We start from the raw sequence: 19,993 nt of genomic DNA, 5'->3' as shown, positions 1-19,993 counted from the left end.
ATGAAGAAGTACGGCCATCCAGAACGAGGGTAACTTGAAGTGTACTGTAAGATAGAGGCGCGTGACCAGAAAGTAGCTACAGTTTGTTTTAATCCTGTATTGAACACAGATCATCCCGTCTTCAATTTTATTGATTATTTACGTTAAAAAATACCTAAAGTTGTATTACAAAAGTAGTTTGAAATGTTTTGGCAAAGTTTATAGGTAACTTTTGAGATATTTTGTAGTCACGTTGCACAAGTTGGAACCGGTGTTTTTCTGGATCAAACGCGCCAAATAAATGGACATTTTGGATATATATCGACGGAATAAATCAAACAAAAGGACCATTTGTGATGTTTATGGGACATATTGGAGTGTCAACAACAGAAGCTCGTCAAAGGTAAGGCATGAATTATATCTTTATTTCTGCATTTTGTGCGTTTTATATCTGCAGGGTTGAAATATTCTTCTCTCTCTTTGTTTACTATGGTGCTATCCTCAGATAATAGCATCGTTTGCTTTCGCCGAAAAGCCTATTTGAAATCTGACATGTTGGCTGGATTCACAGCAAGTGTAGCTTTAATTTGGTGTATTGCATGTGTGATTTCATGAAAGTTTGATTTTTATAGTAATTTATTTGAATTTGGCGCTCTGCATTTTTACTGGCTTTTGGCCAAGTATCCCAGAGAGGTTTAAGATGAATAACCATAAACTAAATGTGATTTCTGTCGTTCTGAGCTCCGTAGGTCGACACCCTAATCAGGTTAGCACCGCACCCAATGCATGTCCGGTCATTTAAAATGCTGCCGGTCAAAAACCCTGACACTCTCTCTCTCTCTCTCTCTCTCTCTCTCTCTCTCTCTCTCTCTCTCTCTCTCTCTCTCTCTCTCTCTCCTCTCTCCTCTCTCTCTCTCTCTCTCTCTCTCTCTCTCTCTCTCTCTCTCCTCTCTCCTCTCTCCTCTCTCTCCTCTCTCTCTTCTCTCTCCTCTCTCTCTCTCCTCTCTCTCTCTCTCTCTCTCTCTCTCTCTCTCTCTCTCTCTCTCTCTCTCTCTCTCTCTCACACACACACTCACACCCCTCATCTGAAACTCCTCAGCCAAATAACCTAACATCCCTCTAATGTCCAATATCCTTAAAGGGAGGTGATATATCAAATGGATTTAATTTGAATGAATAAACATTGTCTGGCCCTGCTAGACAGTTGACTCAACCTATCCAGACAGATAGTCTTCATTTAACAAGGTAGATGGATGAGGTTTACAGAGAGCTTTGTGTCAGCCATTTCTCTCTAGCACATCTCTCCATAGAGCCTGCAGAATGAGAGCTTCCCAAGTGACACGCTATAACCGATGTATTGCACTGCTTTTGACCAGAGCTCTATCAAAAGTAGTGCACTACGTAGGGAATAGGGTGTCCTATCTTTTTCTTCTCCTTCCCTTTGCTCTGTCACTATTTATACAATATTCTCTCTTTCTCGATCCCTTCTCTGTTTCTCTCAGATGTTTGTTGCAGAGCAAGATGACTGTAGTGCTAGTCAGTCAGGGCACTGCTTGCATGTGTGACTGTAGGTGTTCACACTGTTTACATCAACTAACTCAACTATTAACACCTGATGACATACTGCAGGGCACATCCAATCAATACATTCAAGAGGTGGGTTATAGGCAGATATTACACGCATGCATCTTTGTAGCTACAGCAAAGTACAGGACACCATTAATTCATCACTACTCACACCCCAAAAAAATATTGTGTTAATTAGGGCACACCTTAGCAAAACGTTTCAAAACCAAATGCAGCGGAAATCGAAAATTGTCTCTTTTTTTTACCGGACATATCCTAGTAGTTCCTTCCGGTTTTACTCTGTTTTCTTCCGTTTGGTGTCTACTGAACAGGACCCAGCCAGGTGCACCCCTAACAAGGACGCTGTATAGCCTTCTATAATTACTCCTCAGGGATAGAAGAGAAACCAATGAGAAACATTTCATTGAACCACAGCCATGACTCAGCCTTTTCCAACATCAATAACATTTTAATAGGATCATGGCTACCCAAATGGCACTCTTGACTAGGGCCCATAGGGAATGGGGTGCCATTTGGGACAAACAGCATCTCTTACTGGTGAGACTGACGTTTCAAATTTGATTTGCAGTTGTAGGCACCCTGATCGCCCTCTTGTTAGAACCAGGAAAAGACCTAGGGGGGGGGGGGGGACCTGGCAAGAGGTCAGCAGGAAGTAGTCAGCGTAAACACATTAAAAAAGAGTACATTAAAAACAGTTACAATGATCAATGACATGTTCTGCTATAAGAGCTTTACACTCAGACAGCATACTGCATGTAACTTACTGACTAGCCTCTTATAGGACTAATATAATGTAGTCTACTGATAGGGTGGCGCACAATTGGCCCAGCGTCGTCAGGGTTTGGCCGGGGTAGGCCGTCATTGTAAATAAGAATTTGTTCTTAACTGACTTGCCTAATTAAATAAAGGTTAAATCAAATTAAAATATAAAACAAGTTGGTTAAGGGTACTTTAAACAGCAAGTCTATTTTTTTACACCTCCTTATCCTCTCTTTGTCCTGTTGTCTAAAGGAGAACTCACCAGACCCATTGTCAGTTTGCACAGTAAGCAAGCAGCCTTTTCATTTGTCGTTAGTTTGTTTGTTGTTAGAGCTTTGTGTTGTAGTTACCAGCCGTTGGCGACCGACGGCCGTCATTTTTGGCCCGCTTCTAAATGTAGATTCGGTTTGCACTCATGTTTGCAAGTTACGACCGGCACTCTGTTCAGAGGTGCTGATTACTCTCGGCCGGTAGACGCTCGACAATGCTAGCGGTCTGTCCGTGCCTTTAGTGTGTGTGTGTGTGTGTGTGTGTGTGTGTGTGTGTGTGTGTGTGTGTGTGTGAGAACTGTCTGTCTGCACAAGATAGCAGTGAATAGGCTTTGAGTAGCCTGATTACCCAAGAGCCTCTCCTTCAAGCCTAAACGCATCTCTCTCCCCTTTCTCTAGGTTTTGGTAATGAGATGGTGTTCGTTGCATAACCAATTTCCTTTTTGAAGATGGAGGAGACAAACCCTGGAGAGTCTCACTGAGTGTGCCCCGACCCAACCCTAGTGCCCTAGACCATATATTGGAAATAGGAAGGGTCCTTCTAAGTGCACTTGGGGCCACTTATCTACCTTGTCTCCATGGAGATGAGCTTGTTGAGTGTGTTCTGAGGATGTGTGGGGCCTGGAGGAGCCTCTCAAGCGCCCCTCTCCAGTCTGTCGTCATTTCATCCCACGACATTGTCCTCAGATCTCCACAAAACGAGACGTGTTGTTTAAAACATACATATATATTACATAACGTGTTGTTTAAAACATACATATATATTACACAACGTGTTGTTTAAAACAGACATATATATTACATAACGTGTTGTTTAAAACATACATATATATTACATAACGTGTTGTTTAAAACATACATATATATTACACAACGTGTTGTTTAAAACAGACATATATATTACATAACGTGTTGTTTAAAACAGACATATATATTACATAACGTGTTGTTTAAAACAGACATATATATTACATAACGTGTTGTTTAAAACATACATATATATTACATAACGTGTTGTTTAAAACATACATATATATTACATAACGTGTTGTTTAAAACATACATATATATTACACAACGTGTTGTTTAAAACAGACATATATATTACATAACGTGTTGTTTTTGAAACCCAACAGCAGCTTTTGATTGTGCTTGTGAGACGATCAATCTTGTAATAATCATTCTATTTCATAGACCTAATATATATTGTAATTGTTGACAACCCTTAATAGTAGCTCTTGATTGTGCTGCGTATGTTGAGGTGGTTGTGGTGGCAGATCTCAGGAGACATGTCATATGCCCTTATGTCTATAGAATTTGTAGTCCGTGAATCATCTTCAGTCATTTATATTCATGGTATTGAGGGTTATGAGTAGAATCCATACCAGAGCATTGGCCTCTGGTGCTCAACGTGTCCCTTCTCCACTTGTTAATGACGTAAGGTGTGTTTTACAGCGGGCATTAATTTGACACAGATAAAGGCAGGGGCCCTGTCTCTGTTTGTTTTATAGCAGGAGAGCTGCTTCGTGCTGGAGCCAGCCGAATGATTTGAAGCTTGTTACCATACTGATTTATCCTTGTAATACAGCGGTGGAAAGATCAGAACGAGCAGTAAATCTCTCCTCGTAAAATGTAATATATAGCATTGAGCGGTAGCTGTGATACCCTGCTGCTTTTCAGCCCGGGACTACAGTATGCTATGAATGATTATCTCCATCGCTGCAGTCCATCTTTAAAAGCTTTAGAATTTCTCACTAATGGACCTTTTCACAGAGTAACGGATTGACTACTTAATTATCCCCTTAGTTTGAAGTTTGTCAACCGAAAGGCATTTAGCGATAAATCCCTGAAGAGAGGACCTGTCTAGTTCGACAGAATCTGTTCATGTCAGATCTCAGATCAGATGTTGACGTTGATCTATGCACTGTTTGGATCCAGGCTGGTTGTTTGAGCAGCTTAACCTTGGATATCTCTCATAGTCGTCTCTTAATGGCTGCAGTGAGAACAGCAGATTGAGAACGTCCTCTCTGACTCAGTGGCAATGTTCCTCCTGTTAGTGATCTGGCAATCTGCTTTGGCACAGACAAGGTCCTATTTCTCTCTCTCTCTTTCTGTGTGTGTGTGTGTGTGTGTGTGTGTGTGTGTGTGTGTGTGTGTGAGGTTGGCACCAGGGGGCTGTGTCAATCACAGCTCATTTTCTATCAGATGTTGTCAATCTCACACCAGTGAATCAGAAACAACACTTTAAGACAGCTGTCATACTGATCTGCTTTTCAGACTGCTGAGATCTAGGCTGCATCCCTACTCCCTATATAGTGCACTACATTTTACCAGAGTCATATGGGCCCTAAAGAGAATTTGGGACGCAGTCCTAATGAATTATTCACAAGCTCCCTTGCTGTGCAACATGCAGGTGATTGAACTTCCCCTACTTTCATCTTAGTGGGAGCATTTAGACATGAGGAACCTGGATTAGAATTAGTGGGCTATAAGGTTCTATTATCAGGGCCAGGTGTTCAGCCCCTGACAGAGAAATCATCTCTGAAAGTGCAGTAACTTTCCATATGCCAATGTAACTTGTGGACTTGGTGAAGCCTGTCTCCTGTGGGCGTCATGTCGCTGTGTGTACCATCTGCATCCTAAAATCTGGTACCCTGTATATAGTGTGTAGGGAATAGGGTGTGATTTGGGATTTAGCCTGACTATCTGACTCATTAAACCAAACTAGGGCTGGGAACTGACCTCACGATACAATGTTATCACTATACCAAATATCTCCTACATCTGCACATTGATCTGGTACTGGTACTCTCTGTGTATAGATCCACATTGATCTGGTACTGGTACTCTCTGTGTATAGCTCCACATTGAACTGGTACTGGTACTCTCTGTGTATAGCTCCACATTGATCTGGTACTGGTACTCTCTGTGTATAGATCCACATTGATCTGGTACTGGTACTCCCTGTATATAGCTCCACATTGATCTGGTACTGGTACTCTCTGTGTATAGATCCACATTGATCTGGTACTGGTACTCTCTGTGTATAGATCCACATTGATCTGGTACTGGTGATCCCTGTGTATAGATCCACATTGATCTGGTACTGGTACTCTCTGTGTATAGATCCACATTGATCTGGTACTGGTACTCCCTGTATATAGCTCCACATTGATCTGGTACTGGTACTCTCTGTGTATAGATCCACATTGATCTGGTACTGGTACTCTCTGTGTATAGATCCACATTGATCTGGTACTGGTACTCTCTGTGTATAGATCCACATTGATCTGGTACTGGTACTCTCTGTGTATAGATCCACATTGATCTGGTACTAGTACTCCCTGTGTATAGATCCACATTGATCTGGTACTGGTACTCTCTGTGTATAGCTCCACATTGATCTGGTACTGGTATTCCCTGTGTATAGCTCCACATTGATCTGGTACTGGTACTCCCTGTGTATAGCTCCACATTGATCTGGTACTGGTACTCCCTGTATATAGCCCCACATTGATCTGGTACTGGTACTCCCTGTATATAGCTCCACATTGATCTGGTACTGGTACTCTCTGTGTATAGATCCACATTGATCTGGTACTGGTACTCTCTGTGTATAGCTCCACATTGATCTGGTACTGGTACTCCCTGTATATAGCTCCACATTGATCTGGTACTGGTACTCCCTGTATATAGCTCCACATTGATCTGGTACTGGTACTCTCTGTATATAGCCCCACATTGATCTGGTACTGGTACGCTCTGTATATAGATCCACATTGATCTGGTACTGGTACTCTCTGTGTATAGCTCCACATTGATCTGGTACTGGTATTCCCTGTGTATAGCTCCACATTGATCTGGTACTGGTACTCTCTGTGTATAGATCCACATTGATCTGGTACTGGTACTCTCTGTGTATAGATCCACATTGATCTGGTACTGGTACTCTCTGTATATAGATCCACATTGATCTGGTACTGGTACTCTCTGTGTATAGATCCACATTGATCTGGTACTGGTACTCTCTGTATATAGTGCCACATTGATCTGGTACTGGTACTCTCTGTGTATAGATCCACATTGATCTGGTAGTGGTACTCTCTGTATATAGATCCACATTGATCTGGTACTGGTACTTCCTGTGTGTAGCTCCACATTGATCTGGTACTGGTACTCTCTGTGTATAGATCCACATTGATCTGGTACTGGTACTCCCTGTATATAGCTCCACATTGATCTGGTACTGGTACTCTCTGTGTATAGATCCACATTGATCTGGTACTGGTACTCTCTGTGTATAGATCCACATTGATCTGGTACTGGTGATCCCTGTATATAGCTCCACATTGATCTGGTACTGGTACTCTCTGTGTATAGATCCACATTGATCTGGTACTGGTACTCTCTGTGTATAGATCCACATTGATCTGGTACTGGTACTCTCTGTGTATAGATCCACATTGATCTGGTACTGGTACTCTCTGTGTATAGATCCACATTGATCTGGTACTGGTACTCTCTGTGTATAGATCCACATTGATCTGGTACTAGTACTCCCTGTGTATAGATCCACATTGATCTGGTACTGGTACTCTCTGTGTATAGCTCCACATTGATCTGGTACTGGTATTCCCTGTGTATAGCTCCACATTGATCTGGTACTGGTACTCCCTGTGTATAGCTCCACATTGATCTGGTACTGGTACTCCCTGTATATAGCCCCACATTGATCTGGTACTGGTACTCCCTGTATATAGCTCTACATTGATCTGGTACTGGTACTCCCTGTATATAGCTCTACATTGATCTGGTACTGGTACTCCCAGTGTATAGCTCCACATTGATCTGGTACTGGTACTCTCTGTGTATAGATCCACATTGATCTGGTACTGGTACTCCCTGTGTATAGCTCCACATTGATCTGGTACTGGTACTCTCTGTGTATAGATCCACATTGATCTGGTACTGGTACTCCCTGTGTATAGCTCCACATTGATCTGGTACTGGTACTCCCTGTATATAGATCCACATTGATCTGGTACTGGTACTCTCTGTGTATAGATCCACATTGATCTGGTACTGGTACTCCCTGTGTATAGCTCCACATTGATCTGGTACTGGTACTCCCTGTATATAGCCCCACATTGATCTGGTACTGGTACTCTCTGTGTATAGATCCACATTGATCTGGTACTGGTACTCCCTGTGTATAGCTCCACATTGATCTGGTACTGGTACTCTCTGTGTATAGATCCACATTGATCTGGTACTGGTACTCCCTGTGTATAGCTCCACATTGATCTGGTACTGGTACTCTCTGTGTATAGATCCACATTGATCTGGTACTGGTACTCCCTGTGTATAGATCCACATTGATCTGGTACTGGTACTCCCTGTATATAGATCCACATTGATCTGGTACTGGTACTCTCTGTGTATAGATCCACATTGATCTGGTACTGGTACTCCCTGTGTATAGCTCCACATTGATCTGGTACTGGTACTCCCTGTGTATAGCTCCACATTGATCTGGTACTGGTACTCCCTGTGTATAGCTCCACATTGATCTGGTACTGGTACTCCCTGTGTATAGATCCACATTGATCTGGTACTGGTACTCCCTGTGTATAGATCCACATTGATCTGGTACTGGTACTCCCTGTATATAGATCCACATTGATCTGGTACTGGTACTCTCTGTGTATAGATCCACATTGATCTGGTACTGGTACTCCCTGTGTATAGATCCACATTGATCTGGTACTGGTACTCTCTGTGTATAGATCCACATTGATCTGGTACTGGTACTCCCTGTGTATAGCTCCACATTGATCTGGTACTGGTACTCCCTGTATATAGCCCCACATTGATCTGGTACTGGTACTCTCTGTGTATAGATCCACATTGATCTGGTACTGGTACTCCCTGTGTATAGCTCCACATTGATCTGGTACTGGTACTCCCTGTATATAGCTCTACATTGATCTGGTACTGGTACTCCCTGTGTATAGCTCCACATTGATCTGGTACTGGTACTCCCTGTATATAGCTCCATCTTGTGTATTTCTTTATTATTATTATTATCATTTTTTAACTCTGCATCTTCAGGAAAGGTTCGTGAGCAAGTATTTCACTGTAAAGTCTACACCAATTGTATTTGATTTGATACTTATGTGCAAATACACTACCGGTCCAAGGGTCGAGAACACCTACTTATTCAAAGGTTTTTCTTTTTTTTACTGTTTTCTACATTGTAGAGTAATAGTGAAGACATCAAAACTATGAAATAACACATATGGAATCATGTGGTAACCAAAAAAGTGTTAAACAAATCAAAATATATTTTATATTTGAGATTCTTCAAAGTAGCCACCCTTTGCCTTGATGACCGCTTTGCATACTCTTGGCATTCTCTCAACCAGCTTCATGAGGTAATCACCTGGAATGCATTTCAATTAACAGGTGTGCCTTCTTAAAAGTTGATTTGTGTAATTTATTTCCTTTTTAATGCGTTTGAGCCAATCAGTTGTGTTGTGACAAGGTAGGGGGGTATCCAGAAGATAGCCCTATTTGGTAAAAGACCAAGTCCATATTATGGCAAGAACAGCTCAAATAAGCGAAGAGAAACGACAGTCCATCATTACTTTAAGACATGTCAGTCAATACGGGAAATTTCAAGAACTTTGTCAGTTTCTTCACGTGCAGTCGCAAAAACCATCAAGCGCTATGATGAAACTGGCTCTCAGGAGGACCGCCATAGGAATGGTAGACACAGAGTTACCTCTGCTGCAGAGGATAAGTTCATTAGAGTTACCAGCCTAAGAAATTGCAGCCCAAATAAATGCTTCACAGAGTTCAAGTAACAGACACATCTCAACATCAACTGTTCAGAGGAGATTGTGTGAATCAGGCATTCATGATCGAATTGCTGCAAAGAAACCACTACTAAAGGACACCAATAAGAAGAAGAGACTTGCTTGGGCCAAGAAACACTAGCAATGGACATTAGAACGGTGGAAATTTGTCCTTTGGTCTGATGAGTCCAAATTGGAGCTTTTTGGTTTCGACTGCTGTGTCTTTGTGAGATTCGGTGTGGATGAATGGATGATCTCTGCATGTGAATTTCCTAACGTAAAGCCTTAATGAGGTGTGGGGATACGCCATCCCATCTGGTTTGCGCATAGTGGGACTATCATTTGTTTTTCAACAGGACAATGACCCAACACACCTCCAGGCTGGTTAAGGGCTATTTTACCAAGAAGGAGAGTGATACAGTGCTGCATCAGATGACCTGGCCTCCACAATCCCCGACCTCAACCAAATTGAGATGGTTTGGGATTAGTCGGACCGCAGAGTGAAGGAAAAGAAGCCAACAAGTGCTCAGCATATGTGGGAATTGCTTCAAGACTGTTGGAAAAGCATTCCAGGTGAAGCTGGTTGAGAGAATGCCAAAAGTGTGGCTATTTGAAGAATCTCAAAAATAAAATATATTTTGATTTGTTTAACCATTTTTTGGTTACTACATGATTCCATATGTGTTATTTCATAGTTTTGATGTCTTCACTATTCTTCTACAATGTAGAAAATAGTTTTTAAAAAAAATAAAGAAAAACCCTTGAATGAGTAGGTGTTCTAAAAGTTTTGACCGGTAGTGTACATGTATTGTGATTTTATATGTAGTGTGATTCGATACTGTGATTTTACATCGATTTGATATTCCAAACATATTGCTCACCTTATGTCTGCTGCAGAGACGAGCGAGAGCATGAGAAAATGAGTTTCGATTGGTCAGGGAAATAGAAGTGCTGAAAACATGTTGGCTCACTATTTCAAAAGAAGATGGAGAACAAGCTATAGGATGAAAAACAGTCTTCCTACAGTCGCGCTACTTTGAGTCAAATGTTGATATATCATCCAAAAATAATATTGTGATTTGTAACCAAACATTTTTTTCCCGCATCACTAATCCAAATGATATTATCAATCTATAGCTGTGTGCCTCTGTGTCTGTCCTTCCTGACTTTGCGCTCATTACAAAATGGGCTGTGACGATGGAGGCACTGGCCATTAAATATTCAGAGGGACTGGAGGCTTCTGGTAAAGAGCAGGGCCTGTACACAGGGGACTGCTGCTGTTCTCTCACAACAGCCACTGGGATTTTAAAGGGGGAGCTCAGCTGTGGTTGGCTTGCTGGAAAGTACTCTACATTTAGTCTGACCTTGCTGACGGACGGTGTTAGGTGGCTCTGGGGTAAAGTTTCCCCTAGGTACAGATCTAGGATCAGCTTCCCCTTCCCCAATCCGAACCTTAACCATTAGTGGGGGAAATGCAAAACTGACCCAAGATCAGCGTCTAGGGGCAACTTCACCCTCCACCATTTCAGTGCCTCAGGGACACATGGATGACGTTTGGGCTGATTGGTTTCTCTCTTCAGGTTTCGACCGGGGGAAAGAAGATTCCCTGCCTCTGAAAGAGGACTCCTCTCACTCCATATCCAAGAGCAAGGTACGGTCCAAAAATACACCCCAAACTTCCTCTCCTCTCACAGCTCTCCTCTCCTTTCTCTCTTTACAGGATGTACAAGGACAGAAAACATACCCATCCACTCACTCTGAAGCAGAAACTTTTGAAATCGACTTTATTTCTTTGGCCAAAGTCCCCAACCATTAAAGCCTCATGCTTTACCATCAACTCTTTATGAGCAAGTAGGAGAGGAGAGGAGAGGGGGAGAGTAGGAAGGGAGGGTGCTGCTGATAACCCCATTTCAGTGTGTAAGACATAGTGCTAATGAGACCAGAGAGTAAGGGAGTTACTGTAAAAGAACAAGCCAACAACTACAACCTCGCCACAGCTGTGAGCTTCATTCATTATTAATCACATGTACATCAAACCGTCATCAAACACAGAAACACAACCGTTCCAGACTAGGCCTCAACAGAACCCACTGTTCAACTTCCAATGAGAACTAAGGCCTAGGGTTGCACAATTCTGCTTACTTTCCCAGACATCCAAGGTTTTCTAGAAATCCTGGTTGGTGGATTCCATTGAATAGGAGAGAGAAAGAGAGGAGTGTGCTGAAATAACAGTGGGCTGGATTTGAACCCACGCTACAGCGGTATATTTGTTCCATAGGCAGTGGCTGTAATGTTTTTCCAATAATAAAACAGTGACAGCATAAATATATACATAAATACAGACATGCCTATAGACAACCACAACACAGAGAACAAAACAAATACACCAGCCAGAAAAAGATGTACATTGTGCATATCTCAAACTAGGAATGAGATGGACTAAGTTCAGTATATCTCCTTATTTTGGATGTTATGAAGGAGATGTCTGAGGACCAGGTGAATATTACTATAGTGGCTTCATCTCTGTGGATTCTAGCGCTGGACCTCTCCAGAGTTAAGATGTCTCAAGACACCATGTTGAGTTAGCCAGCTGAAGTGCTTGGCTTTTGATGCAGCATTCACATTATGAGCACCCCACGTAGGCTAATCAAATGCCGCTGACAAGGGTGACTAGATGCAAATGCAAAGAAGTTTGACTAGTTGAAAGACTTGCTGTGTCACGATCTTCAAAGCTATCAACTGAGACAATTTTTTGGTGGTTCTTCACTGTCCTCAGTGCAATTCGACCTCCACTGAAAACTTTGCATCACTTTTTTTTAAACTTTTGGTTGATTTTTAGTCTTCAGAACCTGCAGTGGCACGTCCCACCTTCTTAATACAGTACCTAATCAAGGTAGTCCTCAACATTTTCAACAAAACTTTTTCTCAAACATTTGCTGTTCTTATTTTCAAGTGAGTTCAGACTAAAGAGAAAATCAGCAGACCAGTCAGTGTCAGACAGTCAGACAGAGAGTGGGGCTGTTTCTCAATGTTAGGCACCGCTGTTGAATTTAGTTTGGATGGTAGGTGTTAGAATAGTCCTCTCCTCTTTACTCCAGTCCTCTCCTCTTTACTCCAGTCCTCTCCTCTTTACTCCAGTCCTCTCGTCTTTACTCCAGTCCTCTCCTCTTTACTACAGTCCTCTCCTCTTTACTACAGTCCTCTCCTCTTTATGTCAACCCTCTCCTCTTTACTACAGTCCTCTCCTCTTTATGTCAATACTCTCCTCTTTATGTCAACCCTCTCCTCTTTACTCCATTCCTCTCCTCTTTACTACAGTCCTCTGCTCTTTACTACAGTCCTCTCCTCTTTATGTCAATCCTCTCCTCTTTATGTCAACCCTCTGCTCTTTACTCCAGTCCTCTGCTCTTTACTCCAGTCCTCTGCTCTTTACTCCAGTCCTCTGCTCTTTACTCCAGTCCTCTGCTCTTTACTCCAGTCCTCTCCTCTTTACTCCAGTCCTCTGCTCTTTACTCCAGTCCTCTGCTCTTTACTCCAGTCCTCTCCTCTTTACTCCAGTCCTCTGCTCTTTACTACAGTCCTCTGCTCTTTACTCCAGTCCTCTCCTCTTTACTCCAGTCCTCTCCTCTTTATGTCAACCCTCTGCTCTTTACTCCAGTCCTCTGCTCTTTACTCCAGTCCTCTGCTCTTTACTCCAGTCCTCTGCTCTTTACTCCAGTCCTCTGTTCTTTACTCCAGTCCTCTGCTCTTTACTCCAGTCCTCTCCTCTTTACTCCAGTCCTCTGCTCTTTACTACAGTCCTCTCCTCTTTATGTCAATCCTCTCCTCTTTATGTCAACCCTCTCCTCTTTACTCCAGGCCTCTCTTCTTTACTCCAGTCCTCTCCTCTTTACTCCAGTCCTCTCCTCTTTACTCCAGTCCTCTGCTCTTTACTACAGTCCTCTCCTCTTTACTCCAGTCCTCTGCTCTTTACTACAGTCCTCTCCTCTTTATGTCAACCCTCTCCTCTTTACTCCAGGCCTCTCTTCTTTACTACAGTCCTCTCCTCTTTACTACAGTCCTCTCCTCTGTACTACAGTCCTTTCCTCTTTATGTCAACCCTCTCCTCTTTACTCCAGTCCTCTGCTCTTTACTCCAGTCCTCTGCTCTTTACTCCAGTCCTCTCCTCTTTACTACAGTCCTCTGCTCTTTACTCCAGTCCTCTCCTCTTTACTCCAGTCCTCTCCTCTTTACTCCAGTCCTCTGCTCTTTACTCCAGTCCTCTCCTCTTTACTCCAGTCCTCTCCTCTTTACTCCAGTCCTCTGCTCTTTACTCCAGTCCTCTCCTCTTTACTCCAGTCCTCTGCTCTTTACTCCAGTCCTCTCCTCTTTACTACAGTCCTCTCCTCTTTACTCCAGTCCTCTGCTCTTTACTCCAGTCCTCTCCTCTTTACTCCAGTCCTCTCCTCTTTACTACAGTCCTCTGCTCTTTACTCCAGTCCTCTGCTCTTTACTCCAGTCCTCTCCTCTTTACTACAGTCCTCTGCTCTCCTCTCGTCACCTCCCCTCCTCTTTACTCCAGTCCTCTCCTCTTTACTCCAGTCCTCTGCTCTTTCCTCTTTACTCCAGTCTTCTCCTCTTTACTCCAGTCTTCTCCTCTTTACTCCAGTCTTCTCCTCTTTACTCCAGTCTTCTCCTCTCCTCTTTACTCCAGTCTTCTCCTCTTTACTCCAGTCTTCTCCTCTCCTCTTTACTCCAGTCTTCTCCTCTCCTCTTTACTCCAGTCTTCTCCTCTCCTCTTTACTCCAGTCTTCTCCTCTCCTCTTTACTCCAGTCTTCTCCTCTCCTCTTTACTCCAGTCTTCTCCTCTCCTGTTTACTCCAGTCCTCTCCTCTCCCCCTCCCCCTCTCCTGTACCTACCAGTTTTTTTCTGAGCTGTTAAGTGGCCCTGCCTCATGAAGCTCTCACCCTGCTCTCTCTGTCTACTCTCTGCTAATGGAACTCTATTAGGCCCTGGCTTCAGCTAAGAGTCATGCCTGTGTAGAATCCAACTCCTTGGTTAGCGTTAGCCAAGCTAGCGCAGGACTAAACAAAGGGCTTGACAGGCTGAGCAGGGCGTAAGGTAAGGCCCACAGCGTTGTTCGTGGTAGCCTCAACTGAGACTGCTATTACTATTGCAGGACTTCCATTGGGGGCTGTTATCATGGTGGTATTAGAGGCCTGTTGTCTTCCAGGTGTCAGGATACTCTCAAGGCTCCTTTATTGAGATTCACTTCAGAAGCCAAAAAAGCAGGGTGTTGTCTTAAACCAAGGGTGACTCCAGATGAGTGTGTGTGTGTACCTAGTATGATTGCGTAAATCAATCTGACTGGTGCTAAAGTTTGAGTGTCGCCCAGCCAACTCTAATACAGCAGTCTATTGGATGGGAATGTTTTCCCAGGGACTCAAAGTGCTTTACATAGTAAGAGGGGTAACTCACCTCATCCAACCGCCAATGTGTAGCACCCACCCACCCCATTTTGAGCCAGACAGCTCCCCAGTTTGAGCCAGACAGCTCTCCGTTTTGAGCCAGACAGCTCCCCAGTTTGAGCCAGACAGCTCCCCAGTTTGAGCCAGACAGCTCCCCAGTTTGAGCCAGACAGTTCTGCGTTTTGGGCCAGACAGCTCCCCACATGCTCATCACATCCAGTAATACAGTAAGACTTCTGTCCTAGTGTGACCAGAAACAGAAGCTGTTTGTCTCATAGGTTAGAAGGGTACTAGTGAGACATTCCCAGCTGATTATAAGCTCACTTCCTCCATGTCTCCACAGTCAGAGTCCAAGCTCTACAATGGCTCCGACAAGGATGTCTCGTCGTCCGGTAACAAGCTCACCAAGAAGGAGTCGCTCAAGGTAAGTAGGGAGACTAACAGCAGAGACCAGCCTACGGATGATCTTATAGTAAGTAGCTTGTCAGAACGGCCCTTGGGGCAGGAGCCTGTTTCTGTAGCGTGAGCAGCTTGATGTAGAAGTACAACCCCTGGACAGGACTCTAGACATTAGGGGAAACACTGTAGCATGATGTTAGTGTGTGGCCCCTGCAGGTACAGCTAGGGGAAACACTGTAGCATGATGTTTGTGTGTGGCCCCTGCAGGTACAGCTAGGGGTAACACTGTAGCATGATGTTTGTGTGTGGCCCCTGCAGGTACAGCTAGGGGTAACACTGTAGCATGATGTTTGTGTGTGGCCCCTGCAGGTACAGCTAGGGGTAACACTGTAGCAGGATGTTTGTGTGTGGCCCCTGCAGGTACAGCTAGGGGGAACACTGTAGCGTGATGTTTATGTGTGGCCCCTGCAGGTACAGCTAGGGGAACACTGTAGCGTGATGTTTGTGTGTGGCCCCTGCAGGTACAGCTAGGGGTAACACTGTAGCATGATGTTTATGTGTGGCCCCTGCAGGTACAGCTAGGGGTAACACTGTAGCGTGATGTTTTTGTGTGGCCCCTGCAGGTACAGCTAGGGGTAACACTGTAGCATGATGTTTGTGTGTGGCCCCTGCAGGTACAGCTAGGGGAAACACTGTAGCATGATGTTTGTGTGTGGCCCCTGCAGGTACAGCTAGGGGTAACACTGTAGCATGATGTTTGTGTGTGGCCCCTGCAGGTACAGCTAGGGGTAACACTGTAGCAGGATGTTTGTGTGTGGCCCCTGCAGGTACAGCTAGGGGGAACACTGTAGCGTGATGTTTATGTGTGGCCCCTGCAGGTACAGCTAGGGGAACACTGTAGCGTGATGTTTGTGTGTGGCCCCTGCAGGTACAGCTAGGGGTAACACTGTAGCATGATGTTTGTGTGGCCCCTGCAGGTACAGCTAGGGGTAACACTGTAGCGTGATGTTTTTGTGTGGCCCCTGCAGGTACAGCTAGGGGTAACACTGTAGCATGATGTTTGTGTGTGGCCCCTGCAGGTACAGCTAGGGGAAACACTGTAGCGTGATGTTTGTGTGTGGCCCCTACAGGTACAGCTTGGGGAAACACTGTAGCATGATGTTTGTGTGTGACCCCTGCAGGTACAGCTAGGGGTAGCATGATATTTATGTGTGGCCCCTGCAGGTACAGAAGAAGAACTACCGTGAAGAGAAGAAGAGAGCCACCAAGGAGCTCCTCAGCACCATCACAGACCCCTCTGTTATTGTCATGGCTGACTGGCTCAAGGTTCGACTTGCCCTACTTCTTGTTTCTGGACTGTACACAACGTGGGCCATGTGCTGCAATTACTTGAATATTACTGTACATGCAACAAACTGTAAAGCCATAAGAATCTGCTATAATCTATTGAAGTTTCTCCAGAATTTTCAAAAGTGAAATAGATATTTGAACATAGTTTATTAGACATGATGTTTGGTGTATTTTATGTCTGAGTGTGTGTGTTTGGCCACGTGTCTGCACCTCAGATCCGGGGTACTCTGAAGAGCTGGACCAAGCTGTGGTGTGTGCTGAAGCCGGGGGTTCTTCTCATCTACAAGACCCATAAGAACGGCCAGTGGGTGGGCACGGTGCTGCTCAACGCCTGTGAGCTCATCGAGAGACCCTCAAAGAAGGACGGCTTCTGTTTCAAACTCTTCCACCCGCTGGAGCAGTCCATCTGGGCAGTCAAGGTAATAATAATAGTACATTTATTTTATATAGAGCTTTTCATTACAACAGCGTCTCAAAGTCGCTTTAAAAACAACAACTAATTCAAGGTGATCTGTTGGGCGATGGCTTCCACAACTTCAGATAATAATGATGATAAGATGGAGAGCGATAGAGTTTCTAGTCAGACCTGCACAATGGCCTTAGGTAAGGGAGACATCATTTCATTTAATGGAGTGGTATGTGCACATCCATAAAAGCCCCTTGTCCCAAATGCTGGATCAGACAGGATAATGTAGAACAAAAACATAAATCTGTCTGCACACTGGTATAATACTCTGGTATAATACTGCCTAAGTACATTTTTGTTCAGACATCATTAAATGACTAACCTGAGTACCGCTCTCTTTAGCTAATCCACTCCCTACTCCATGGCCCTTCTGCCATCTTCACATGTGAACATTCAATCATTAATTCCATCCCTTTTACAGCTATCCGAGTTTGTATCATGTTGCTAAGCAACCGTGTTTTGTTTGTCCAAAGAAAACCAGTCTTTCAAAAGTTGCTAGCTCACATCTAAATACATACATACAATAAATACATTCCAACCACAAAACTTCTTAGTAAAACTGCTTGTCTAGCTAACAGCTAAATGTTTGTTTTTGACTTTGTTCTAAATTCTAATTCTATTTTCAAGGCTCCACATGTTTTCATGGAAAATATTGTTATTTCCAACAAATAATAGAGGGGTTGGTTGTTTAGAAACAAAAGGGACGCCTGCACAACTATGGAGCAAAACAGACGGGTTGGCTTAGATTGTTGACAACATGTTAACTATATTTCAGCTCCAGTGTTTATTGAAAACAAATACATTTGCACAATGAGCACTTGTCTCTCATATATATTGTTACAGTTGTTGTTTAGCTAGATAGCACATTTGTGACCTATTAGCATTGCCATGAAATCAGTCAAAACACCTCAAAACAAGACGTGGTCTCAAGAACAAGCTGAAACACGCCGCCTAGGATTCCCCACGTGGCAGCCTCTTGTCATCGTAGCTAGCTATCTGACCATCCAGAATCTCAACAACTCACAGATCAAGAACAAGCTGAAACACGCCGCCTAGGATTCCCCACGCGGCAGCCTCTTGTCATCGTAGCTAGCTATCTGACCGTCCAGAATCTCAACAACTCACAGATCAAGAACAAGCTGAAACACGCCGCCTAGGATTCCCCACGCGGCAGCCTCTTGTCATCGTAGCTAGCTATCTGACCGTCCAGAATCTCAACAACTCACAGATCAAGAACAAGCTGAAACACGCCGCCTAGGATTCCCCACGCGGCAGCCTCTTGTCATCGTAGCTAGCTATCTGACCGTCCAGAATCTCAACAACTCACAGATCAAGAACAAGCTGAAACACGCCGCCTAGGATTCCCCACGCGGCAGCCTCTTGTCATCGTAGCTAGCTATCTGACCGTCCAGAATCTCAACAACTCACAGATCAAGAACAAGCTGAAACACGCCGCCTAGGATTCCCCACGTGGCAGCCTCTTGTTATCGTAGCTAGCTATCTGACCGTCCAGAATCTCAACAACTCACAGATCAAGAACAAGCTGAAACACGCCACCTAGGATTCCCCACGCGGCAGCCTCTTGTCATCGTAGCTAGCTATCTGACCATCCAGAATCTCAACAACTCACAGATCAAGAACAAGCTGAAACACGCCGCCTAGGATTCCCCACGCGGCAGCCTCTTGTCATCGTAGCTAGCTATCTGACCGTCCAGAATCTCAACAACTCACAGATCTAGAACAAGCTGAAACACGCCACCTAGGATTCCCCACGCAGCAGCCTCTTGTCATCGTAGCTAGCTATCTGACCGTCCAGAATCTCAACAACTCACAGATCAAGAACAAGCTGAAACACGCCGCCTAGGATTCCCCACGCGGCAGCCTCTTGTCATCGTAGCTAGCTATCTGACCGTCCAGAATCTCAACAACTCACAGATCTAGAACAAGCTGAAACACGCCACCTAGGATTCCCCACGCAGCAGCCTCTTGTCATCGTAGCTAGCTATCTGACCATCCAGAATCTCAACAACTCACAGATCTAGAACAAGCTGAAACACGCCACCTAGGATTCCCCACGCAGCAGCCTCTTGTCATCGTAGCTAGCTATCTGACCGTCCAGAATCTCAACAACTCACAGATCAAGAACAAGCTGAAACACGCTGCCTAGGATTCCCCACGCGGCAGCCTCTTGTCATCGTAGCTAGCTATCTGACCGTCCAGAATCTCAACAACTCACAGATCTAGAACAAGCTGAAACACGCCACCTAGGATTCCCCACGTGGCAGCCTCTTGTCATCGTAGCTAGCTATCTGACCGTCCAGAATCTCAACAACTCACAGATCAAGAACAAGCTGAAACACGCCGCCTAGGATTCCCCACGTGGCAGCCTCTTGTCATCGTAGCTAGCTATCTGACCGTCCAGAATCTCAACAACTCACAGATCAAGAACAAGCTGAAACACGCCGCCTAGGATTCCCCACGCGGCAGCCTCTTGTCATCGTAGCTAGCTATCTGACCATCCAGAATCTCAACAACTACTCACAGACTTCTGCCCCATTGAAACGCGCACATTGTTTTCGTGACGTTGTCAACTAAACCATCTATGAGCACCTCTGCTGTAAATCCAGCGCATATTGAACGTTGAGATTGCCGAAAGGCCAATCTTTTTGGCAATGGCAAGGAGTGGAATGTTAGCTAAAGAGACTGGTACTCAAGACTATTCAATTACCACAAGATAAAACCTTTTGATTAGCCAGACGCGCTTCAGCCGTCACATCCTGGTCAAAGTTCTGGGTCTTTCATTTCAATTAAATACAATTAAATATTCCATTTTCCCCCCTTTCCTCCCCTGTCAATAAGAATGTTAACATAATGATGCA

General features: G+C 44.2%; 1 protein-coding gene across 1 annotated transcript in view; it reads left to right on the top strand.

The window, feature by feature from the left end:
• The window catches only part of LOC120049177 (oxysterol-binding protein-related protein 8-like), a 69,314-nt gene that overhangs the window by 22,632 nt on the left and 26,689 nt on the right, over nucleotides 1-19,993 (top strand). The window contains exons 3-6 of the mRNA XM_038995406.1: nucleotides 11,032-11,102; nucleotides 15,243-15,323; nucleotides 16,523-16,624; nucleotides 16,864-17,067. Coding sequence (XP_038851334.1) covers nucleotides 11,032-11,102; nucleotides 15,243-15,323; nucleotides 16,523-16,624; nucleotides 16,864-17,067 — 458 coding nt within the window. The remainder of the gene's footprint in view (nucleotides 1-11,031; nucleotides 11,103-15,242; nucleotides 15,324-16,522; nucleotides 16,625-16,863; nucleotides 17,068-19,993) is intronic.

The sequence above is a fragment of the Salvelinus namaycush genome, chromosome 6 (assembly GCF_016432855.1).
Source record: "Salvelinus namaycush isolate Seneca chromosome 6, SaNama_1.0, whole genome shotgun sequence".
NCBI classification, from domain to species: Eukaryota; Metazoa; Chordata; class Actinopteri; order Salmoniformes; family Salmonidae; genus Salvelinus; species Salvelinus namaycush.
This window is presented reverse-complemented; position numbering and strand designations above follow the sequence as displayed.